Source organism: Neophocaena asiaeorientalis, unplaced genomic scaffold (assembly GCF_003031525.2).
Source record: "Neophocaena asiaeorientalis asiaeorientalis breed wild unplaced genomic scaffold, Neophocaena_asiaeorientalis_V1.1 scaffold249, whole genome shotgun sequence".
Classification (NCBI taxonomy): Eukaryota; Metazoa; Chordata; class Mammalia; order Artiodactyla; family Phocoenidae; genus Neophocaena; species Neophocaena asiaeorientalis.
In genome coordinates this window covers 9,513,486-9,539,499 of record NW_020172625.1, presented here as the reverse complement: position 1 = coordinate 9,539,499, position 26,014 = coordinate 9,513,486, and the positions used below count along the sequence as shown (strand labels likewise).

At 44.5% G+C, this 26,014-nt stretch overlaps 1 protein-coding gene across 1 annotated transcript; it reads right to left on the bottom strand.

The window, feature by feature from the left end:
• Nucleotides 1–553: 553 nt before the first annotated feature.
• On the bottom strand, nucleotides 554–26,014 carry KLF9 (KLF transcription factor 9). The gene is made up of 2 exons (XM_024738987.1): nucleotides 23,991–26,014; nucleotides 554–3,969 (listed from the first exon to the last, which is right to left on the bottom strand). Exons 1-2 carry the CDS (start codon nucleotides 24,493–24,495, stop codon nucleotides 3,740–3,742), a joined length of 735 nt encoding a protein of 244 aa, XP_024594755.1. The 5' UTR covers nucleotides 24,496–26,014; the 3' UTR covers nucleotides 554–3,739.

Here is a 26,014-nt window from a genome sequence, read left to right as displayed (position 1 = left end):
CACTCGGCACTGTGACTAGCATACAATAAAACCTTAACAAACACTAGCTAGCTAGTATATATCTATACTAGATTATACTACAATGACAGGTTTTAGATTCTCTAGACTAAATTACACACACACACACACACACACACACACACACACTTTGGTATTCATCTTCACTTGGTTTAATGGGTCTATGGTTTTGCCTTTGAGACTTCAACTTGTGTGTTCTTATCAATATCATATCTCAAGAGAACAATCCGAGTAATATCCTCTGACTAGTTCCTGGCACACACCAGAACAGTTATGAGCTTTATAAACCTCTTTAAGTGATTTACCTGAAATATAAATATTCCCCTCCAGTATAATAAAGTGATTTCACGTGGCCTCCGTTCCATCTACTTCCTCAGAGGTCTGTGAATAGTAAATACACACAGGTCTACACAAATATCTCACGTGTTGAAAGGAGGCCTAGGGTAAATCATCTTTGCACTCATCACAAGTTAAAGAAGTAACCCCCAATATGACAAAAACATGCCCCTTTTACAACACATAATGGCTGGAACAATTCAATCTTTATCATTTATTATTTTTATTTGGACAACATATATACATATGTACAAAATACCTACTGTCAGAATCCTCTTTTATAATTTCATTTGATTTACAAAAACGGGACAGCAAAATAACTTAGGTCACTAATACTGTACAAAAATAAAACTGATTAAACAGTTGTAAAGATCAGTATCTTACAGTGTTACAGATCATTCATCTGTTGTGAAAGAACATCTCAATCTATCCAGAGTGATGAGTACTGTGCTTAATCTACCTGCAAACTGACAACGAGTCAGTTTCTGTAATTATAACTATACCAAATATAATTCTCAAAAGAAGCATGATGTAGGGCTACACTTTAAAGCCACGGCATCGTTCCACAGTGGTGAAGGGCTTTCTTCTTCCCTAACCAAGGAGAGGAGTTATCTTAACTCTAAAACTATTAAATTTTCCAGAATATGACAGCTACTTACAGTATTAGATAAAACAATTTTTCTTTCTTTTGAAACACCTGCAACAGTCTTTCAAAAAATTCAGTTTGGTTAAAAAAGTAAACAAAAATTACTATCCTCCACTTGGATTTTTTTAAGTTAAATCCATGGTCTTTTTAATATAAAAAGTAATTGTTTCATAGTTTTAGTGTTCAACGAACTCTAGTAGTCCTATTTGAACCATATCTTGATAGAGTAAATCTAATTAGAATGCTGGTTCCTGTTTTGTGACATGTTAAAACAGGATTTATCACAAGGAATAAAAAGCCTTGAGTTTATACGTTATGTTACTATAACATATAAGAGAATATCAAATGTGTGTTCTTCAACGACTTGAAAAGGCAAGTAGCAACTTTTTTGGGGAAGTAAATTGTGCATTTTTTTTTTTAAAACAAGTTGCTGCATTTACAACCATCTAAGTGCTGGACAAAAGCCACATGTAGATTTACTCCTGAAACTACAAAGATTGTCTTTCACTGACTTTGCTTGGTTTTCCTTCATTTCGTTCTGTGAGGGAAAGATGAGTTTGTACAAGTTAGTGGGTTGCTAGGCAACGCCAAACTCCTCACTCACTAAAAGGCAGCATGCAGAGGGTCACAAGCAGAACCATTCCATGAGTTCAGTAAGAAATAGGCAGCCTAACCTATTTCATATGGAAGAACAGATGTCCTTAAAACTTATTTTGGACACAGAAATTAAAATTTGGTTTAAAATAAGTGTTTCAAAAATCTGAAACAGAGGTAGAAAGTGTTCTTTATTTTTCCTGACATGTTTTCCCGTGAGAAAACACTTTCCTTTTTATCCCATGGACTGCTCCCAGTCCCTAATGTTAAAAGCAGTTCTCTTTACAGAACTACTAATACAACTACGCTGGTTAAACAAACAAAAGAAAAACACCGTGCTAGTGATGGCTACTGTACTGGAAGTTGGAGTCAGCTGTGACCCATGCCGGCTGCAGGAGCCCACACTGGTTCTGAACTGGAAACAAGCATGTGTCAGGTGAAATGATGAATTCACCCCAGGTTTACACAACACATCTCATAGCACACGTATAAACTAGAGTGCACCATAACTCCCTGTTTTAAATATCAGATAAAATTGTCAGAAAACGTTGTTTCTGATGAAAAAGAAGAATATGTAAACATTTCCCCCACGATCACTGCTGACTCCCCTATTTGAGGTTTCTTCTCAACGATGAAAACTCGGTTCATTTTTCTGACCACGTAAAGGCCAAAATTAAGTTTTCAGGTAAATGGCATATTATGCATATAGTGGTTGAGGCCATTTTAGACCCCTGGATACGAGATCTTATAGTGGTGAGGCTACTGATGTGAAAGATACAGTGTTGTGTTTTCATTCCTATATGTTCCATGTGCCTTCCTTCTCCAAAAGGGATGATTTTGCGCAGTCTCCTCTGAAATCATCGTGGTATCTTCCCTTAGCGCTCACTACTTACAGGGGTATGTTATTTTTCTTTTCACATTTCAGCTCCCTTTTCCTTTTACGTAACTCTCGCACCTGTTAGTGGCGGTTCTGTAGGAACATGGGACGGTAACCGACAAACCTTTTCCCCAAAGAATAAATGTTTCCAGAGCTAGTTACTGTTATGCACCCGTTCAAATAAAACCGAACAGAGTCAAAGCCCTCGCCCTTCGTGGCATTACGGTACAATAAGAAGAGGTTAATTAAAAGGACCGGGAATTTTGGAAAAGTTAATGGAGTTAAAATTGTTTGTTCTTTTTTAAATTAAAAAATATATATACTACCCTCCTTCTCCTTCAGCATCTGTTGTATATATTCTGCCCTCACATCTCTGCCATGATTTCATAGGGAAACGTGTATACTGTAAAATAAGCAGATTATAGCGTGGTTCCAAACAGAACGTCTGCTTCTACCCTTAAAGCACGTATTTAACTTATTCATCCTCTGCGTTAGAAAATAAAAGTGCAGCTTATGTTCAAAAAGTACAATTCATACAAAGCAAGGTTTGAAAGTTCTGTACTTACAGTAACCTTTCAAAGGTGTGTCTTGATTAGTATAAATTCATACTGCTTACCCATTGGCTATAAGTAACTTTTGTGTTTTCAAGTCTTTAGATGACAGATCATGCTGGAGTAGATGTGCTCTTGCTTGCATAAAGACAGCTGTGCTATGGCGTTTCGTATCTCAAAAGGTAACGTGATTCAAGAGAGTGGTTTTGCTAAAGAAACTGAAGCACACTCGTCATTACATTAAAAGGTAAGAAAACAATTCTGAGAGACAGCAAGCAGAAAGGGCCCAGAATCACCGCGTGATGCTACAAGTCAACTCACCCAGTCAGACATATGTACACCAGTGTTGAATCTTTAAAATTCTACCCCAGTCTTGGCTTTAACCCCCTCCCCACAACTGCCACCCCTCCCCCCCCCCCCAAAAGAAAATTAAGGAGAGGAAAAAAAAAAAAAAAGCATTTATCTTCCCTCCAACAGTCAGAGACGGTTCAAAGTTGCCTCTGCAAGGGGGACCAAGTGTTGACTTTGATCTTAGGCTACAATGTGCTTTTTAAAAACAACGCAGGGAGAGGAAAATTAGACTAGTGACCAAAGAACAGCGACTTCCTGTGCTGGCAGCGCGCCTCTTCTGGGCCGTGGTTCCCACCTGTCTGTCTGTTCGCTGGGAGTAGTTCGTCCTTCCGGGTCCGTCCCTCCCTGGCTCGGGTGGGCAGCACCTCACAAAGGGTTGGCCAGCGCCTTTTTGGATCGCTTGATCATGCTGGGGTGGAACTCCGTGTGCCGCCGGGCGTGCTTGGTCAGGTGGTCACTCCTCATGAAGCGCTTCTCACACAGCGGACAGCGGAACTGCTTCTCCCCCGTGTGGGTCCGGTAGTGGCGGGTCAGCTCATCGGAGCGAGAGAACTTTTTAAGGCAGTCTGGCCACGTGCAGGGAAAGGGCCGTTCACCTAAAAGAAGAGAATCAGGGATACAGGTTAAAGAACGTGTAACCGAAATTCTCCAGGCTGGTCCTGGTCAACCATCCCCATGACTCAGAAAATAACTCCTTTGTGTTCTGGGCCGAATTGTGTGCCCCCCATTCATAGGCTGAAGTCCTAACCCCCAGTACCTTAGAATGTGGCTGTATTTGGAGATAGGGTCTTTAAAGAGGTGATTAAGGTTACATGAGGTCATGTAATCTAATGACTGGTGTCTTTATAAGAAGAGGAGATTAGGTCACAGACTCGCAGAGGAAAGGCTGTGTGAAGATGCTGGGAGAAGATGGCCAGCTACAAGCCAGGGAGACGGGCCTCAGAAGAAATTGACTCTGCCAACACCTTAATCTTGGACTCCCAGCCTCCAAAACAGTGAGAAATAAATTTCTATTGTTTAAGCCACCCAGTCTGTGGTACTTTGTCATGGCAGCCCTAACAAAGTAATACCATGAAGAAATTGCTGAGAATCATCTTCTCTAGGTAAATGAGCTTGCTATTTGTACCCAATGGATCCCCAAGAGCCTTGGAAACTATATTTTCCAGTTTTTGTCTACACGGTTGCTGGTTTCACGAGTTCTCTCCGAGGAGTCAAAAACCTTAGCCCTTTGCTAAACTTCCTGGCATTGTACAGATGGAAGAGAACTGGGGCATCTAATCCAACCAACCTCCCAACAGAGGCAGGCATCTCCCCTTAAGCTCCTGAATGTTTGGCCACCCAACCTCTGCCTGAGCAATTCCGGTGGCAGAGCCCCTTAGCTGCCAAGGAAGCCTGCTTGTTTCTGAGCATCCCTGTAATAAACACTCTTATTGATGTGAAACCTGCCTTCCTGCGAAGGCCATATCTTAAGTTATATTGTCTTAACACTAAAAATTAGTTTTTTCCCTCTGCCACATAATAATCCCTTAACTATCTGAAGACTGCTATCACGCCATTCTCTAATCTTTTCTGGTCTAGTTGAAACAATCCCAGTTTCTTCCATATTTCTCATAAAAGAAGAACTCACATAATTCTAAAATAATAACATAAGCGCAGGCACAGCACTAAGGGTTTCACACGCATTACCTCACTGACTTCCTACAGGACACCCCACGGAGGTGGCCCATTTTACAGAGGAGGCTTAACACTTGTCGGAGTTTCCACATCCCTCCCATTACGGTTGCTCTCCTCAGATTCACGCTATTGTCTCCCCGTCCCACTTAAAATGCAGCTAAGCCCCGCCCTCCAGACATGATCAGGCCAGCACTGGGGGCCTCTTGACCCCTGCATTGGCAGGGGAGAGTCTGTGTCCATGTTTGTTGGGCAGGACACACACAAGCAGAAAGGCAGAAAGAGCTGCTTAAGATCAGAGTCTTGCTTGCTCTTCTTGTGAGTGACTGTCACCACCCCCCAGCTCTGAGCACCTGCCTACCTACTCCTCACACCTTTCCAAGCACAGCCCAAAGCAGCTGCTTCACAGACTCAGGACACAGACTCTGGTTTCCACAGAACTCTCCAGACACTCCTTAGGTAGGTGTGAGGAGGGAATCTTTTCTCACTCCTGTTCCCACCTTCCTGGAACCCAGAGAGAGGCTCAAAGGGCCTGGAGCTGCCCAGCGTGGTGCACCTGAGTCATCCAAACATGGTTCTTTTCCCCCAGCTTCTCCTAACCTGTGCCAGAGATGTGAAAACACAGATAATAACAACAAACACCTCTATCACCTTCGTGACTAAGGTTTTACTTGCTGTTCTCTAAGCAGAGATATGGCCATCATGCCACGTACAACCTACCTGCTCTTATGGGAAACGTGATGTGGGCAAAACAAATTTGTATAAACAGATTCACTATACACAGGTCTAAGTATAAATATTTCCTCACTGAGCTCTAAGCTGAAAAGCTACAGCAGCAAAAGGCAATAGCAAGCCGGTGAACCCTGAGCCCTACCCAAGGTGGATGATGCACAAGGATACTCAGAGGGCCAAAAAGAGAGGGAGAGGAAAAAAGGAGCTTCAGACTGAACCCTCTGAAAAATCCAATGACATGGAGTTGAAAGCTACACTTTTGCAACTTCTGTTGGATTAAAAAGCATTTTTACCCAGTTCAGCAGAACTTTTGAGCAAAAGGCAAAATGCAGGTTATCATAACCCAACAAGGTTAAGCTTTGCTGGGCAAGGACGACATCCCGTCTGACCTCCGTGCTACTTGTGCTGTCAAGCATTTAGTAAAGGCCTCAGCTCTGTGCGTGTGTGCGCGCTGAGTCTGCTCAAACTCCAGGTCACGCAGGTGACCAAATCCTGCTCAGGAGTTCCCAGACCACAGGAATATTTCCGGGCTATTTCTGAATCAGACTGCAGCCAAGTCCTCACTAACCCAAATGAAGAATCTATGGGAGAAGTGTTCTTTAAACATGTTATGTTAAAAAATATAATGAATAGTTAGAATTCATAGCGTGATAAGTTGTAAAAAAAAAAAAAACAACAGACCCAAAACCCCTGTCTGTTGTCCCTTTCCTGAAGCCCTCTGTCCACTGCTTGATGATTTGGTGGGGAGGAAAGCAATGACAAGGAAAAGTTCTGTGTTTTCTCAACACTTGTTAGGACAGACACCCATCAGATGTTGTTTCCTTGAAGGAGTGGTAACGTGGTTTAGTTATTCACCGGCACATGTTTCTTTCAAGCGAGTCATGAGGGGAGATTAATTTATTTGAACGGATCTGTGTCCATTGTGGGAAAAATGGGTCAGAAGACCACTCTACTGTGTGCTAAGACTGGAAAAGAAATAAGGCACCCCTTGTTTTAACAAGATGGAAGTGATAGTCAGTGGAAAATCGTCATGAAGCCTGAATCAGCTGCATGTACTGGAGATCTATTAAGCATTTATATGCTTATGATTTACAAAGATTTCAAGTGTAATCAGGGTCCATTCCCATTGGGTTCCCTTTCGGTCTAGCTTATGGCTACACACTCTTCACTGCCCCTCACAGTTGGCATGTGATTGTTCTCATTGCTTCTAATCCAGGTGCTGTCATTGACCTAGCATCCTTTTCCCTGAGTGCTTCAGAGACACAGGGCCACCCACAGAGCCCAGAGCAAATAAGAGCCAACCGTAGCCTTTGTTAGATTCATATAACGTGTATAATTCAAGCTTACAGTTTCCAAGCGTTTAAAAATAGACCTACTTGGAAGTGAGCTGCTGGTCTAAAAGCTCTAGGATCATTTTGATTTTTCTCAGATCCTTTGGGAAAGCATTAGGGGCTTTTGGTCAATGATCTAAATCAGGGGTTAGCAAACTATGGACCATAGGTCAAATCTGACCTGCTGGAATAAACACCATTCCTATACTTAGTTTTTACCAAATGGTTGAAAAAAACCGAACAGTAACATTTTGTGGCAGGGGAAAGTTATATGAAATTCAGGTTTTCATGTCCGCATACAGAGTTGCATTGGAACACAATCATACTCATTGTTTATGTATTACCTATGGCTGCTTTTTCACTACAACAGCAGTGTTGAGTAGTGATAAGAGATCGTACGGACCACAAAACCTAGAATATTTACTATCTAGTCCTTTATAGAAAGTTGGCTGACCCCTGATCTCAATCTGCAGGCCTGAATTTCTATCTAGTGTACACCAGAATTTGTAATTCCAAATGTCTTCAGGAGCCAGACACATAAGAAAAGTGGGTGAAATGCCAAGTATATTAGACCATGGATTGTAGAGGAATCTGGGGCCAACTGGGGAGTGCTTTCCACACATAAAGGCATTCAAATTCGACACTTGATGAAACACTGTGCCAGCCAAGCAGTGTGTGTTCAGGGGACCTGGATTCTTCTTGGGGATTGCAATTTGCAGCCCTTTGAAATCATCCACCTCTTTAACCCAGTGGAGAGTTTGCATACAACCTATACTGTAGGATGCATTTCCACATGTTAGTTAATGATAGACACATATTAAGGTATCTAGAAAAAGATACGTGTTTTTTTTTTTGCGGTACGCGGGCCTCTCACCGCTGTGGCCTCTCCCGTTGCGGAGCACAGGCTCCGGACGCGCAGGCTCAGCGGCCATGGCTCACGGGCCCAGCCGCTCCACGGCATGTGGGATCTTCCCGGACCGGGGCATGAACCCGTGTCCCCTGCATCGGCAGGCGGGCTCCCAACCACTGCGCCACCAGGGAAGCCCCAGGCCCTTCCTTTCAGCTCAAGGCTAAGGCCCCCAAAAGAATGGTTAACCTTATACAGAACAAATCATATGGTAAAGCAACTATCAGTTAAAGAATATTTAAACTTGTCTTTCGTATTAATGAGAGAGTTACCATCCTCCTGGGGGAAAAAAATAAAAAAGAACAGACATGTACTCCTGCTTTATTTCTGGCCTTCACAGGAAAACACACCCAGAGGCAGTGACACAATAAAGTCTGCTTTACTGGAGCAGAGCTGGTAACAGCACAAGTTTCTGTGCATTCTCATTATTTATATACCACTTCCCTTCCCCTTCAGCAACAAGCTCAGCGCCTCTCACTGACAGACTCAGCTCTGAGTATAAAACATACTGGATCAAAACGGCTACTGAACACTCCATCAAACGTGTAAAAGGCTTTCTTTGCAGAGACAGGTCAGGCCTCCAGAACTCTCCTGGGTCTCCAGTGGGTTTAAGAGAAGCAGAGGGGGGGGCCTTCTGGCTATGCACTCGCTAACTTGATGGCTCATTGCTTTTAAGGAGCCTCCACCCTACCCGGTGATTAGTTGATGATGTCAAGTGAAGCTTATTCTTTTCGGTAAAGTCGTGAAGTGAACAGTGGTGAGCTTTCCATATAGAGGGAGAATGAGGACAAGTACGGGGATTACTAACTGGATATATCCAGCCCTGTCCAAGTTCCCCAGAGCTCAGATGGACAGCCATTGCAGTCCTGGCCTAGGGTCTCGACCCTCCCCCTCCCCCCTCTGATCCTCTCTCTTCCCCTCCCACAACTCCATAGAAGAGCCCAAAATGGGCTAAACTTAATTGGGTTTAAGAGGGTTAAAAATACCAACTCTGAAGCTTCCACTGCTTTGAGGAAAAGTAACCCAATCTAGTAAAACAAATCTAAGGGAATTGGGTCTCCTTTTCAAAATAGAACTCTAAAAATGTCAATTAATAATCATAGCTTCGCACAGATGTACAAAATCAAGGCTGTTTCTTGAGGAAAAATAGTGTTTTTCTTAATTACAAAAAAGCAACTAGGATTCCAGAGATAAAAGGATAATTTGATATTGGAAAATCATAATGATATTACATGTCATTTAATAGGTTAAATTCACCCCCACCCACACTCATATCTTGCCTTCATAAATGCAGAACAATATCTGATAAAATTCAACATCCATCCCTAATAAAAGCTTTTAGGAAAACAAAATAGTTCCTTAACAGGATAGAAAATATAGATTCAGACCTTTCCCCAGCAGGGTCAACAGTAAAATGAAGGCCGCATTCCCACGGAAGTCAGGCAAGGCAGGAATGGACTCCTGCCCCAATCACTGTAGCTATTTAACGTTGCTCAGGAAATGCTGGTGAGCGCAACTAGATAACAAATTAAGAAGTAAATTGTGGGAAGGAGGAGGCAAAGTAAGAATTACTTGCAACTGATACAACTTCCTATTTGGAAAGTCTAAGGTAACAAAAATTAAAAATGCAGAGCAGAGACTGGCACAGCACTGTAAATCACCTATACTTCAATAAAAAAATTGAAGAAAAAAATGCATTCATAGGTGTAAATATACAAAAGAGCAATGGTTTTCTTATATGCTAAGCATAGTCAGTCAGGATAAGCCCACCAATAAAGTTCAGGACCTGCATGAAGAAAATCATAAAACTATGATATGAAAGGAAATGAATAAATGGGACATTTCCCATGTCCCATTGATGGCAAGACCCAATGTTCTGAATATGGCAATTCTGTACAAATTCATCTATGAAATTAACACACACCATAGAAATTCTTTTTTCTTGAACGTAACAAAATTATTTTAAAGTTCATTGGGAAGAATAAATACCCTCAACTTGCCAAGACAATTTTGGAATAGAACAATAATAAATGAGCACTTGCAATACCAGTTATTAAAATGTATGATTAAAGCTGCAAAAATTAAGATAGTGCGATACCAGCATAGGAAAAGACAAATCAGTGGGGCAGAGTCAAGTCTGAAGATAAACCCAAGACTACAGGGATGGGCATTTCAAATCAGTGAAGAAAAGAATGTTTAATTCAATAAATGGCATAGATATCTGCTAAAAAAAAAATTAAATCTGGATCCCTACCCTTATACCTTACACTTAAATTCCAAATGGAATTATTTACATTTACTGTACATGTAAATGTAAAAAATAAAACCATAAAGGTAAAAGAAAATATAGGTGAATATTTTTAGAATCCTGGAATAGGGAGAGACTTCCTAAACATGAAATCAAAGGCAGTACCCTATTTGAAGGATAGTTTTAAAATACTTAAAAATGTTAAACTTCTGCATGGTAAGATACATATACATACACACATACACACACACACATAAGTAAAAAAATTTAAGAACCAAAACAGTGAACGAATAAAGGAAATTGCAGCCTATGACAAAAGGTTAAAATCTGTGGTACAGAAAGGACACTAGCAAATCAAAATGAATAGCCCAACTTAATAAAATTGGGCAAGGATGCAAACAAGTAATCTATAAAATAAGAAATACTAACATCCAATTAATAAATATATGAAAATATAGTCAATCTCATAAGTAATCAAAACATGCCAATCAAGACACCAATGAAATACACATCAGGCTGGTAAAAGTGTTAAAAAGTATGTTCATACACCTATCATTGATGGTGGCATGAGGAAATAGGCATGGGTGGAAATTAGAATTGTTCCAGGACCACCTGGTAATACATTTGTCCAGGAATTATTTGTGGTAACAATTAGGGAGGAACACAAAAATATACAAGGATACCAACATTGTTTATAAAAGGTAAAGCTTGGTGACAACCTAAATGTCTAACAATAAAGAACTGGTTTAATACTTTAGTGTTCCATACAGTGGAATAATATGTGCCTGTTAAAAAGGTACTAGATTATTCTATACAGAAGATGTTAGCAATACACGGCTAAGTGAAAAGAGCAGTGCATGACCTGCTGTGTATGTGTGTGAACTTCTAAGGAGAGGAAAAATCCTGGAAGAATATGTGCAAAATATGAACAATAGTTATCTACAGGTGAGGGGATAACCTCTACTTCTTTTTGTAATTTTCCCCTATGTTTTCTGAGTTTTTTAAGCAAGTACAAATTTCTTTTATAACGAGAAGTCAGAAAAGTCTTACACAAAACAAAGGTAACAACTGTTTTGATGCATATGAGTTCAAATTTTTCCACCAATGGATTGATCAAGATCTGATTCCATTCGAGGGGTGGGTGGTTTACACTCTATTGAGAAATAAACTCCAGTGTCCGAGACCAAAGAAAGGCAAAGAATCCTTCTGCTTCCTTCTCAAACTGTTAGAAAGTGAGAAACTTTCAGAGTAAGCTACATGTGTTTTCTCACTCCTCCCCCACCTCCTCCTCTCCTTTTTCCATATGTGAAAGGAAAACGGCCCTTGAGAAGAGACAGGAATCTCCCTTCAGATACCAAGTGACACAGGCAGCGATGGCAGGGCTGCCCCACCAAGGAGCAGGCTCCTTAGGAAGCAGGGGGAGAAAGAGGCGCAGATACACAAAGCCCAGAGCCCAGCGCAGTGTTCCTGGTGGAGCACCAGCCCACACAGTTGCCGCAACCCGAAGCCATTGACACCGCACTGTCCATTATCATCGGTCCTCCTTCCCCATGGGAAAGCAATGCTAACCTGCAGGTACAAAAATGTGAGCTTTGCTTTACTGCTTTTCATTTCCACACCCAAGTGCAGAAGCACCCATACACTTGCATCATCTGGGTACAGCCAATTCTACATTTCCCTGCATAAATCATTCCAATTAATATCAAACTCAAAAATCAAGAAATTTAAAAGCCTCCTGTTCGCCAGAAATGTTGCTACTACCTACACAGGTAGATGTCCTAAAAAGATAAAAATTCTTGATAGCTTCAGAAGAATCCTGCCTGAATGCCATCCCATCACATTATGGTTTGCTCTTGGCCTCTCTCTCTGAATCACTCTTGTGATTTGGTTTCCTTTTACATTTCATTTGTTGATACAACGGACTCACTATAGAGTCTGGATGTGAGATTTTACTTCCTGGTCCCTCTGATTATCTGTGGAAAGCAGCCTGTTTCCATACTTGAGGTTCTGAACTGGGAAGTGGGTGTCCGTAACGTCTGCAATGCAGTACTTCCTCACCGGAAGCTGGTGCCTAGCTATTTGGAAGCAAGCCTGTCTGAATATTGCTTGTACATTCCCAACCTCAACTGATCTGTGAGATGGCACATGTGCCAGGACCTCAGAAAGGAAGACAACAGACAATAGAGTCTTGACTCTTTAGGTTCTCAATCCAGCAAGAGATATATCATCATGCCTTGATGTCTCCATTACCTGGCCCCCAGCTCAGCAACTCTGAAATGGCAGAGACATAAGGTGACCTACCCACGTCCACACAGCTAGGTCCAGGCCCAGATTAGCCAATTCCCACGACTGCATTCCTCCTCCCACCCCAGCCTGTACTGCCTCTGCCCAGTTCTTTGTGGAAAAGAGAAATAGTAAATAAATAACCTACTAGGCACTAAACATTGAACAGGATATGTAAGTTTGATGGCAAAGCTATGCTGAGAACGTAGATTCTTTGAATCTTTGCATTCTGGGCTATTTTTATGACCACCTTAATTCAAACCCATCCTGTTTCAGATGAAGCCAACTCAGAGAGCCAATGACTCGCCCAAGGACATCCTTAGAACCAGTTTTCAAATTCTAGCTTCAGTTCTGAGCACTGAACAAGATTAGAGGTGAAAGCAGAACACAGGCCTTAACTAAATGTAGAGACAGCCTTTTTCCGTGTTTTTCTAATCCTCTCACTCCCAGGCCCTCCTTTCCAGATGCATTGCCTCGGGGAGGGAAGAGACAGTTTAAAACAAGTAAGTTGCTGCTAAGCTTGAGGTTTCAAAATAGAGTTTTAAAAATGTAAAGCAGACCCTGAAATCCTCAAATTCTCTTAATTTGCCAGAGCTTCGTAGCAAGACCTGAGCTATAGGGAGAGAAACTGGAGGAGCTGTGTTTAGGGAACAGATACAGAGGTCTGAGAAGTGCAAGCGTTCTGGACTCTCCTATTAGAAACAGTCTTGGGCAGTCCCAGAGGCTGACCACTGCTGCCTGGCCCACGGCATGCCTGGAGCCTGTCTGAGCCTCTCTAGGGAAGTCGCCACACACACCAGGGCACCTGAGGAGCTGGGTAGCCACGCTGAGAAAAGGGTCTCAAGTGTTTGCCTAAGTTTCCACCCCTCCTAATGTTTCATCTGAGGACCAGGACCCAAGCTGGTATATGGCACCCTGGGGGAGACCAGCAAGGTCAAAGGATGGCACGCAACACGGACAGCCCTTCCATGATGCCGGAAGAAGAGGTGAGGCTCTTGCCCACCAAGTAGATCACTCCCAGGAGAAAGAAAGGCAAAAGGAGAGACATAGAGAACTCTGATTTTGTGACTATGTACCCAAAAGAGAATAAAACTTAACACAAAAGAGACTGAGAGACCCCAAATTGCCAAGATAAAGTTTGTCCACCAACAGCAGAAATGGTGGGGAGGGCAGGGGGGCTCAAGAGAACTCAGTTCTCTTTGGCTCAAAAAAGACAATGAGCAAACCAGGAAGACACAGGAGGCTGTTGTCTGGTTAGTGGATCCCTTCTCTACCTGCCACCCAGGTCACGGCACACGCAGTGACCCAGAGTGACTAGTGACGGTGCTCCAGCATCAGGTTTCCAGCTGTTTCTCTCTGGGCTCAACCTCTGTACACTGCTGGCACGAGAGGAAGGCTGCGATGACCACAGATCCTACTCACATATGCCACATGCGCCATCAACACATCATTTTTCCAGCTTTTACGGAGTAAGCCACTAATTCATACAGTCTGGTGTTTGTCACCAAAGACCACAAAGAACGGCAGGGTTGAGCTGTCCAGCTCTTACCAAACAGCCCCTGCCTGACTCCCTCAGGCCTCCTGGGGCAGGCGTTCCTGGACAGCGCTTTGAAGTTTGGGAGCAAGCAGGGCACTGAGAAAAAATGACTCAGGTCAGAGGTACAGACTGTGTCTCTTTCACACTGGGAACCCCCGCTTCGGTGGGTAATGCTCAGCAGACAAGCATCTTGTGGCTGGCCATGGGTATGAATTGCAACACCCAAGGGGGAAAGCAGCTGTTTGGTTGTCATTCTGCTTATTTTCATTAAAACAGCAATGGTACAAAAATACTGTAGAATTATGACAGCATACGGATTTAAGTCATTTTTATATGTTTTTTTAAGTTATTTTTAAGATCTAATTTTTGCCTCTTACGATTTATTGCAGTGTTTTTGTTGGGCATTACGTACACCGAATAGATTTCTGAATCCCATTGGGAACCACCATATAAACAGCTCATCTTTGTAAAGACAAGGCCTCTCTCTATTAGCACACAAGGTGACAAACGTTCATGTAAACACAATTCATTCCTCTGGGCATTAAAATAGACGACTGGAATTAAGACCAAGTGAACGGTGCCACTGATCACATTGTTGCCGCTATACGTGTTCTGTGTGAGGTTTTGGGTACTGGCTCCTAGAACATCCACTGAGCAGGGCCTATGGGGCTGATCCTGACGATAAGAAATACGTGTTGAAATAGTCTATCTTTTACAAAGACTATTTAGTATACAGCTATCTTATAGGTTGAACTCCAAAGAGAGTTCAGAGCTCTTTCTCTTCAAAGGGGAGAAAAATGAGAGAAATTGTTGTCATACTAATCTGTCTCTCATTTTGTCAAACTCTGCCTTTGGGAATATTCTGTCTGTAGTTCTAAATGGGTGGATCGAATGAACAGCTGTTGGTTTTGCCTGTCTGGCACCTTTTGCCTCTTTGGGGTAATAAACAGCACACCTTGAATTTCCTTTTGGAAACCACTCCTTCCTCACTCTGAGTTTACGTAATTCCAGGTGGGCGACCCCACACCCCAGGCCCAGAGGTTGGATGTGACCCAGCTGTGCCACAGTGACTGAGTTCAGGGACAGGCACAAAATTCTGTGTTCTGAAGCCGGAAGCCTGGGACTTTTGCTGGAATCACTAGGAAAGGGGAACTGTCTTTCCACAGGGCTTGCTGAATTGGCAGGATGGGAGTCCGAACTGCTGGCAGCTATCTTACCACCGGTTCAGAGACAGCCTGCCGGTGAATGAAGCCAAAGCAGAGGAGAGCAAGGCTGGGCCAGGGAGAGAGGAAGGCACTGACCGCCTGTATCCAGAGATCCCTAACACTAGAGTGACCCCAAAGGCGGTGGAAATGGCAACCTATAAAGTTCTCGTTTTTACTAAGCCAGTCCAAGTTTGGGTTCTGTTCCTTACAACCAAGAGGCTTGATTAAAACAGCTGTGGACCCACAACTGGGATCTTTTTCAATTGGAAGGATGAAGGTTCTGGATAGCTACTGGAAAATACAGGATAGGTTTGGCCAGGTCCATGATTTCTGAAGGTATTCCTCACCAAGCTTCATAAAAACAAACCAGAAGCCAGAGCTAGAACCCAAGAGTAGAGACAATGGTGGCTTTGGGGCCAAATCCAAGAGAGCCATGCAAAACACAGGGTCTCTTACTACTGGCAAAAACCCAAGGAGTCCTCATCAACAACCGTTCATGGTGCAACTCCAAGCACCTAGAAACACAGTAGGAAAACTTCAGAGTAACCTTGGACTAAGTTAACTACCTCCAATTCCTCCCATAAAATGAGAATAAGAGTACCTTCCTATCACATAGGACTTCTGGGAGTTTAAATGTAACAATGTGTGTAAACCATTTGGCTTGGAACGTAATACATGCTGGATGCTTCATTATTATCACTATCAATAGCATTATTACTAGCATTAATAATTTATAATTATTATTACTATCAATACTATTATTATCCACAACATTCACAGTACCTGCTGTCAACATCTAGCACACCTCTTTGCATGTAAGAGTTACTCGATAACAAGTATTTTTTAAATGAATGAGCTGCTGCTGGATTAATGTGGAACTGTAAACAAAAATTCTAAGCACCTCAAGGGCTTCTGGCCAACACATGTAGATTATTTTTAATTGTAATATTTAGTATATGGAGACACTGTGCTAAATGCATTAAATACCTCATCTGAATTAAGTTTCATAAAAACTATGAATATATAATTACTGAACTCCATTTTACAGATGGGAAAACTGAGGCTCAGAGAGTTCTCATAATTAGAAAGTGGCAGAGGCAGGATTCAAACACAGGTAGGAGGGACCCCTAGGCCGGTGTTCTACTGGCTCTACCTACTGCCTCCCTGCTGAAGGTAGAGACCTCTCTGGAGACCCCTCATCTTCAGGTTCCTTAGGGTGGGCTGGTTTCCTTCTCACAGGCCTTACTCTGCTTTTCTGACTGCCTCTGTCCCGTCAAAGCTGGCTCCCTGGAAGGGAGAGATGGTAAAATCTCCATCTCTCTGATGAAAGAGGATCTGTAAGATTCCTTCCAGTTCTTAAATGTCCATAATTCTCAGGCAGAATTCTTGTGCTTTTGTCTATTGCCTGCCTCACTGCCCCACTTCGGTTCAAGTAAGGTCCTCTGGGAGGCACTTCTAAAACAACGGAGACTCGCCATGGAAAAACGTTCACACTTTATTTAATACAAAATACTGCTGCCTGCTTTTCAAATCCTTGTCATTAGTTTTGTATGACTTAAGCTCCAGTCTCTTTATTTTAATCTATTTAAATAAAGTCCTCACTTCAAAAAAAACAAAAAAAGGGCTCCATCAGGGCCGAATTCCATTCTGCTGTTCAAATTTGCGATCATTTTCAATTTTGGTTAAAAAAAAAAATTCACATGCCCGGTGGTCCTGGGCTTAGATGGTGAGCTTACTGGTTCTTGCAGCTCTAGAACCTTTAGATTTCAGATCCAGATGTTCAATTCTCATCTCAAGACTCGAAAGGCTGATAAACTGAGATTACAAGGGAAGCCTGCGGGTGCACCATGCACCGTTGTAAACATGGGCTTTAAGCACAAATAGAAAGGATGCCTTGGAAAATCCCACGGATGAAAAATGGATGCCTCTCACTCCCTTAGTGGGAAAGGCATTCTCTATGAATAATAACTAACGTTAGTCCTATTATTTGCTGAGGGGACCGTGTGAGGCTGGGATAAGACAAATGTCTACTCCTGGCCTTAATGCACCAAAAAGGTATTAAAGTTTCGGGAGGGCTCCAGGAAGGGAGGAGTAGGAAATCCCACAAGCAATGGCCTTGGCCGCTCCCATAATAAAAGGGCAGAGCTCCCCCCCACCCCCACCCCCACCCCGACTTTCTCCACCTCTGCCCTTTCACTCCGTTAATTTGGTTAATGCAAAGCAGCTCTTTAAACCAAGGTTAAAACAAAACAAAAAAATGTTAACCAGACTGAAAAATCCTCAGGAGACCATGGGGGAAAGGAATCCAAACCTAAGAACTGCAAAGAATTCAGTGAAGGAAGATCTCCATTTGGCTAAGCTCCGGCCTGGAGCACTTCAACTTCCAAGGACCCCCATGTCCTCATTGTGCTGCTGAGGAAACTGAGGCTCTGGTAGCTTCTACGCTCTGCCCAACGTTATGTGCCTGCCAAGGCAGAGAGCCAGACTTTGAACCCTGGTGGTGTGCTTTCAAACCCTCCAGAGCACCCCCAATGCTTCAATGGAACAATCCTTATCTATCTGAGAGGGTTTTAAAAAAAAAAGTATTCACTTTTTTACAGACAAAATGATGGATGTGATGACCTCTCAAGGTCACTTCCAACATCCAAATTCTATTCTTTTGATACTAACAACTGCTTACACCAAATGCTCTGAGTTGGGCTTAGGCCTGTGACTAACTTCCCAACAAAAAGTGGGCCAGAGCAAGAGGCAGGACTGCTCAAAGACCACAGCAGAGGATCCCATTTCTTTCCCTTTTTAACTGTCTGTGGGCTTTTCTCCTTCCTTTGCCCCTCCTTTTTGCATGTGTTGCATAGAAACAGAAACTGCCTTTGTACCAATTACTAGGCACTAATTTACGCTCTTCAGTGGGCACGGGGCTTGCTGGAGAAACATTAGGAAAAGGTGGGAGGGTCGGACGTGGGGGAGGATTCTAGCAGCAGAGGCCTGGAATGCTGCAAGCTCTTTCTCCAAGCCTGAGAACAGACAAGAGGAGGAAAGAAAATTTAAAAAGTAACTGGAAAAAATTTTTGGAAGACTAACAAAATTGACAAAGCTGGCTTTTCTTTTTCTTTTTTTTAAATCAAGTATGCTCACGATCACAAGGCATTCTGAAATCAAGATGATGGTCAAGAAATCCGACTCTAACCAGGGCACGATGTCAGGTTGCTTTAGGGGCTCCTGAACGAGTGAATACTGGGAAATCACCCACCCACTTTTTTTCTCAATGAGCTTATTAAGGAAGACCATTGTCAGCCGCTTTCCCAATATGTCACATGATGTTTCTCCCTGGGAAGTTAAATCGGGGAATTTCCCACAGACATTGCAGAATGACTAGCTCCTAGGATAAGCGTCAACAGTTGAGCCAGGAATGTATATCTGACCCTTATGTTCAGAGTCTCAAGAACTGATTTCCCTCAGGTTACATCTTTGCGTCTGAAGGTAATAGGGTGTTACCATCAAAACAGCACGCTGTGGACTCTGGTACCTCCCTCCCTGACCCAGGCTCCACTTGCATTCCTCCCCTCTCTCTTCTCACCACTCACAGATTTGAGAGGAAAATCACGGGAAACAATGGTTTCACTCTGTAATTCTACTCCACTTGTATTTTCTGTTGTGAGACAGTAATCCCGCCAGCAGCAGCAGTTCTTCTAAGGCAACCCCGCTTTGTCTTGCTAGGGCAGCTAGGTGCAGGATGATGAAGGATGGGGGGGGGGAGGGAAGTGAGGAGGGAGCAACTGGTCCTTCCTACCTCCAGGACTAGGAATAACGAGCTGTTAGGCCCCCTCACAGGCCTCAGTCCCCAGAGTGAGATTACAGCAGTGAGCTGGGGCTCAAGCAGCTGTGGGCCATCTTTCCTTGGAAGCAAGGGAGTCTCTAGCCTCTTGTCTGAAACCCAGAAGCAAACCCTGCAGGACATCCTTGCAATTCTTAGACTCCTATCATCCTCCACAGCTAGAGCCCGTTTGCAGTCCTTTGCTCTCATTTTTTCCCCGACAGGTTACATGAGCCTGGGTCTAGACAGTCTCACTGGGGATGGGGACGGGGGTGAAATCGCCCCCACAGGGCAAAGATTGGCTCTTTGGCAGGTTATAAAAGTCTTAAGCTATTACAATGGTTTGTGGCCTTATAAAGGGGCACAGTACATAAGCAGCTCTACAGTATATCTGTGGTACTAAAATGTCACGGGGAGGACAATTATAGGGGAAAAAATGGCTAATCTCCTTAGGGGAGAGAAAGTGGAAGAAAAGGTGGCGAAACGATGATCTATGCAGGCCCCACTCAGACTTAATTGTAAATACATCTTGGATGAAGCATGTCAGGCTATGAAATACCACTCTACATCACTTTGGGAAGCATTATGGAAAGAAGAAGGGGGCAGAGAGGTGGTTTCCTTAAGGACCAAGGCACAGGGCCTCCCTTCTACTCAGGAAGAGAAGAGCAAGTGGGAAAGACTGGGCAGGGGCTAATTCATGGGCTGCCCAGAGGCCATTTCAACACCCTGCCCTGTCCCTCAACCCCTGCCTCCTGGGTAACGGAAGTGGGTCCTTCTCATACCTCTGATGGTACTAGACTCTCCCGAACCAAAAAGTTGACTCCAAAGCTTTTTGTAGCAATTAAGGAAGAAGAGTTCATGAGGCACAGAGCAGGCCTGGCTCCTGTATAAGCAAACTTTTAAAACTTTAGTCTCAGGGAAGGAAATCCGCCTGAGTTAGAGCTAGCCAGTGATGGATGTTGCTAGAGGGGCCAGAAAATCTATTTCCTGTTTGGAGGATAACTTCCATGGTGGGAGCTACCCAGGTCCCCTCCACCAGATATTCTAGGTAGCCCAGAGAAATGTTCAAACAGGATAAAGAGAAACAGAAGCAGCCACTGCTGGCTGCTTTTGCAGCTCTTGTCTTTCCTTGTTTTTCATGAACTTCCTTCTGCCCTATTAAAAAAGTACATTGTTTTAAAATTTTTCCCACAAAACTGGGGTGTGCTGATCGGGATTTAGGGCTTTCTGGTTTGCAGAATCCTGTAAGCAGTGCCCTTAAGCTCAACCCATTGTCACCATTTGGGGACAGCTGATTTAAGTCCCTCCAAAAAGATAGTAAAATTGTACCTGGCATGGAAGTAAGGCCTAAGGTTTCTATCACTGCGATGGCAACCTAGCATGACTCTACATCAGCTGGTTCTGATGACTTCTGAGCTGGAATTTGGATGCTGTTGTTTACCTCTCCAAAAGATACCCCCATGTGTGTATGTGTGTGGGGGTGTGCCTGTGTGCATGAGCAGGGTGACCACAAAGTTAGGAAACTTGGGATAATCCTTTTTTCTTTTTTCTTTTCGTGGTCCTAGAGAGGCTGAGGGGACGTGGGAGAGGGTCTGGGGAGTCAGTGGGTTTGGGTGTGGGTTTGTGGAGGCCAATTTGGGGTGTGTGCTCAGAGGTGGGGGATGGCGTGTGGATGCAGGGTGTGCCAAGATAAACTTAAAGTGGGTTGCATTTTCAAATAATAAGCTCAGTATGTTTTCAGGAAAAGTACTCCAATGGGTCTAATACTTAATCAGAAACAATACACTCTTAAGTGTCCAAAAGGTCTGGAGACAGAAAAGTTCATATTCCTTGTACTTTTTCTCAGATTAACCATGGATCCACTGCTTAAATTTTAGAGGTACATCACCTGAGAAGGTATCTGATCTAGAGGGTGAAGAAAAACAAACTGAACACAGTATTAGAAAATGTAAAGTACTGTACTACTTAAAACTAAGTTTCTTCTATGTTTCCTGATTTTCAGCTCTGCCCAGTACACACAAACTATTATCTTTGCACAAGAATCCAAGTTCAGAGATAGTACCCTATCTTGTGTATTAAGAAACTGAGGCTCAAATAGAGAAGAGACTGCAAACTTAAATGCCAACAGAGACCATGTAAATGATTAAAATAAGGGACACTGCCTCATATAAAGAACGGTCAGTTCAAGCCAATTGTTGCTGGGCAGGAATTCAGACGCAGTATTGCCAGTTCATTCGATTTTTCCAGAGAAGCCAGAAATCTGGATTTGTGTGGAAATCCTGATTTTTCCATGTTAGTAACAAAATCTTTACAAACCCTGTGCTAGTCAAGCCAAACAAATTTGCAAAGCAAATTCAGCAGCAGACCTCTAGTTTACAAACTCTGACTTCAAGGAAGTAGGTTAACATCTCACAACTGGGAAACAGAAGGACAAGTCAGAACCCACCTCAGTCCACCTCAAAGGGGTCTTTTCTCTTAGGATACTCTAGAAATAACTGTGCTGAACTAAACACAATTTTAAGAGGCTCAACTTCTAAAGCCACTGGTTCTGGGACTTCCCAGGTGGTCCAGCGGTTAAGACTCTGCGCTTCGATCCCTGGTCAGGAAAGTAAGATTCCACATGCCATGCAGCGTGGCCAAAACAAATAAATATATAAATAAAGCCACTGGTTCTATAAAAGTGGCATCTGTATGAGACTCTAGGAGGAGAGGAGCAAGCAGCAGGAGGGATTCTGGTTGGGCCACATTGTGCAGGGGGGGTGTGGCTGGAATTTTAGTTCTTAAAAAGTCTTCACAAAATACAGACATTCCAATTGCTATCTCTTGGCCATCTTCTGGGTTTAATACCAGCAAAAAATAGAAAAATTAAAAAAAATTTTTTCAATCAAGATGCTACCCCACCCTAAAGACAATCTAACTGGAAGCTGAATGGGAAACTTCCAAATGCATGAGGCCTCCTACGAGTCTCTTATTTAGAGTATCCCTTGCACACACCTTCTCTAGCAAGATTACACTTCTGACAGTCTTTACAGAGGCTGAGGTTTTTGTCCAACCATGTCCTAGCATTACAGAGCCCCCAAACATAAATAAGACACCTGCAATTACCACATCATTAGTTTCAAAAGACTGACTGTAGCATATAAAATGGGATTAACACTTCACTTCATTTTCCACTCTGGACTGTGTAAAAGGTTCTCCTGAAACAACTGAGCTCACTTGCCTCATGGAGAATTAAAGAGCAGCGTGCGTGCACGCACACATAAGCAGCCATTTCTATATGCCTGAGAAAATCACTCAGCAGAACGGCCCAGAATGCTCTTCTGAGTTGGGCAGACTCAGGGAGCTCACAGAGAAGCTCCGCAGGCCTCCCCAACTGCACAACTGGGCAGCTCCCTGAAGGAGAAAGTGCCTTTGCTCAAGGTGGCAGTGGGTGTCCCTGTGAGCTGAACTCTGGGAACATGGCTGACACAGCCAGGCCCGCCCAACAGCTGTTGGTGAGTAACACCCTCTGGTTAATATACCCCTACCTCACCCTGGGAGCCACGCTAAAGGTCACATCCCCCAAGCCAGGCACATCAACCTTACAGACACAAACTTTAAAATGTGCTGTTTTACGGCAACCTAGATGACAACCGCAAAGAGAACCTGATTTTGCATTAACCATGAGGAGGATATTCAGCTTTACTCCTGTGCCAGCAGCCACCTCCACAAGAAGCACTTTCCAAAGGAAATAAAATATGAGATGCAGTTACGTGGCCTCTCTTAAAAAAAGCAAAACCAAACCATACCAGCCAATGATCATTTTGAAACCACAGGCCCAGGGCCTCATCTTCAAAGTACCAACAATTACACCAAAAAACGACAATACTTTCCAAGTAACTCCAACAACCTCCTCTTAAACATGGTGTTATAGGACAGAGGGAAAGGAGTTCATGAGAGGACCAAGCACTGTGCTTCCTTACCAGAACAGCAGCTGTTAAAGGAACCTTACTAAAGATGGGGAGACAGCATGGTCAAGTGTGAATGCTTTCCAACTTTTTCTGAATATGTTAAACAGAACCAACAGAATTGGCTGACCAAGGTTCCTATAAGTCTCCAAAGCCCATTTTATACTGCAGATGTCTTACCAGCCACATGCATCTGATCAGCCCTGCCTTTGGCTCTCCCTGGGAGAGACCCCTCCACGGGGCCTCCAGAACATCCCAACGTTCATTATCAGCCTTGACCTCCGGCAAGAACCACACCTCCTCACTAACTGCTCTATTCTGGGTGGCGGGTGCGACCTAAATCACGTGGGAAAAAATCCACTCTGAAATCTCATTAAAAAAGCTAACTAGTTGTGAAGTTAACCAACCATCACTTGATCAAACTTCTCTGCTGCCTGAAGCAGTGTTATTTTAAACCTCTCTGGGGACTCTTGGCCAAATTTAAAACCACCTTGGCAAGCCCTGAAAAGTAGCAAGCATACAGCTAACCGAGCCCTTAGTCATCCCTAAAAGGTTCCATATAATGTGCGCCGCTTCTCTCCAGGTTTCGGCCACTTCGCGGCAATCCCACAAGACAGTAAAATAAAAGATACGCCATTTGACTGTGCCCCCCAACCCCCGCCAGCGTCTGTCCAAGTGGGGTGGCCCCAGATATAGGCTGGCACTCGGCACTCACTCTGCCCGCCAGGTTAAGGCTCTCCGTGGCTTCTAGAGGCTGGGGACGATTAAGGAGTGAGCTTTCCGTCTCTAACCGGTTCAATCATTTTAAAGAGTTAAACAGCATCTCATCCTAAGTATTTGCACCCTTTCGGCCGAGCGTGGTGTCCTTTAACGCCCAGGAAGGCTGCCCGGCCAAAGGTTAACTAACCCGAGAGTTGGGTGGGAGAGGGAGACGCCGCTAACCTGTATGCACTCTGTAATGGGCTTTGAGATGGGAGGATTTTCCATAGACTTTCCCACAGCCACTGTAGGGGCACTTGTGCCTCTTTTCGGAGGCGTGTTTCCCCTTCGCAGCCACTCCAGGGTGGAGGAGGGAGAGCGGGCTGGGCGCGCTGCCAGGATCCTGTCTCTCCTCCGGGCTGTGGGAAGGACTCGACCCAGATTCGGTGGTCACGTCGCTGTCGGATCCCATATCCTCATCTGGACTCTCCAGGCTGTCGCTGCACACCGAGGGGGTCTGGATGGGTCGGTACTTGTTCAGGTCCAACAAGCTCTTGGCGATGGTGACCAGCGTGCAGTAATCCTTCCAGGTGTCCCCCGGGTCACCATGCTCCTTGGTCACCTCGCGCTCAGGTAGTCGCAGCCGCTCGGCGTCCGGAGCGCCCCCATGCTCCGGCACCGCAGCACGGTTCGAAATGGAAACCAGACACTGGGCAGCCACGAAGTCCATGTAGGCGGCCGCGGACATGGTGCGGGCGACAGCAGCCCCGGAGGCGCGGCCAAACTTGGCGGTGGCTGCGGAGGTTCGGCTCGCCGTGCCCTGGCCTCGGACGACGAGCGCGGCGCGGCGCGGCGCAGCGGCCAAGGGGGCGGGGGCGCGGGGCGCTTCCGACTCGCAGGAGCGCCGAGGCGACCTCAGCCCCTCATCTTTACGTAACCGGCAGCGCCTCCGCACGCAGCATCCACGGCCCCGGGCTCCGCCGCGCTGCCGCCTCTCGCCGCCTCCGGCGCCCAGAGCCGGGCGCAATCCGCCCGACCGGCGCGCAGTCTGCTCCGAGCCGGCTCCCCTGGAAAGATGCCACACGTGGCGGTCGTCGCAAGTTTATTCGACCGAAAACGCCCCGAGGCGCTGGGAGAGGAAACTGCAAGAGAGGTACACGCCCTCGGCCGCCTTTTCAGTCGAGCCAAAGCCCTAGGACATTCACCCAACCACCCGGACGTGGGTGGCAAGGGCCGGACCAAGCGCCAGGTCTAAGAGACACTTTTCCCCCAGTCCACTGACGGCTTCTGAGCCCCTGCTCTTGCCGGTCCGCACCGTTCCGGCATTCTCTCGCTCAGTAACAATTTCGCAGAATCCCATCACGTCACAATCCAAATCCCCTCCAATTGGCCAGTGGGGAGGGTGATTCAACTCTGTTTACTTTCTTCCCCTGCCAGTCAGAACAGCCTTTCGGTGGAGAGGTGCGTCTAGAACTGAGGCGTGCGGCCAATCCGACAGTTCTGTTTCGATGCCTCGTGCTACCTCTACAGCGTCGAACGCTGACATTTAAAAGGGTAACAGCCGGGAGGCTGGAAAGGAGCAGCCGCGCATCTCTGGGAGTGTCTCTCAACCCCTTAGCCGGTCCGGGCCTCTTGGCTCACGTTCCAGCTTGCGGAGCTGTGGGACACACCTTCCCTACTCGGTTGTGTTCCTTCTTACGACAAAAGAGAACTTCAGTTTCATTTTCCAGCTCGCAAACAGTTAAGTGACTTCCTGCAAACGCTACAGTCCCAGCAACCAGTCTTCCAATCAAAAGTAAGTTGGTTGATGTCAGTGACATTGGCTCAGCCAATCAGAAGGGCATTCCGAAGGCCAGCGCTGCACACTTGTAAACGCGAAGAGCTGTAGTGAAACTGAACACATCCTTGTACTTTGTGTTGCTGATGGGAAAGTCGAGATATGTATGGGAGGGCAGTGGTGATAAATAAATGCAAAGTGAGTCAATAATTTAAAAAACAACAACTAAATATGCCAGGCCAAGTTGCTCAAGAATCAACACAAATGAGAAAGCATCAATTCGTTTTTCCATTTCGGAATGCAGCATACTTTGGGGCAGATTTTTAATAATTCTTCCACCCAATACATTAACTATGACTAATTCATCTTAAAAATGCAGAGCTGACAAAAGTTCTGTTTTAAAGCATAGTCCTTCTTCTGTCTGGCTAGTCTCACTTTGAAACGCTTCATCTTTTCTTTTGTGATACCTCAATTCCTCTCCTTCCCTCGT

Coding starts and splice junctions, on each gene's coding strand:
- KLF9 (XM_024738987.1), bottom strand. CDS start 24,495: ATGTCCGCGGCCGCCTACATGGACTTCGTGGCTGCCCAGTGTCTGGTT. Junction 3,970..23,990: donor CCATTACAGAGTGCATACAG/GTTAGCGGCGTC, acceptor CTCTTCTTTTAG/GTGAACGGCCCTTTCCCTGC.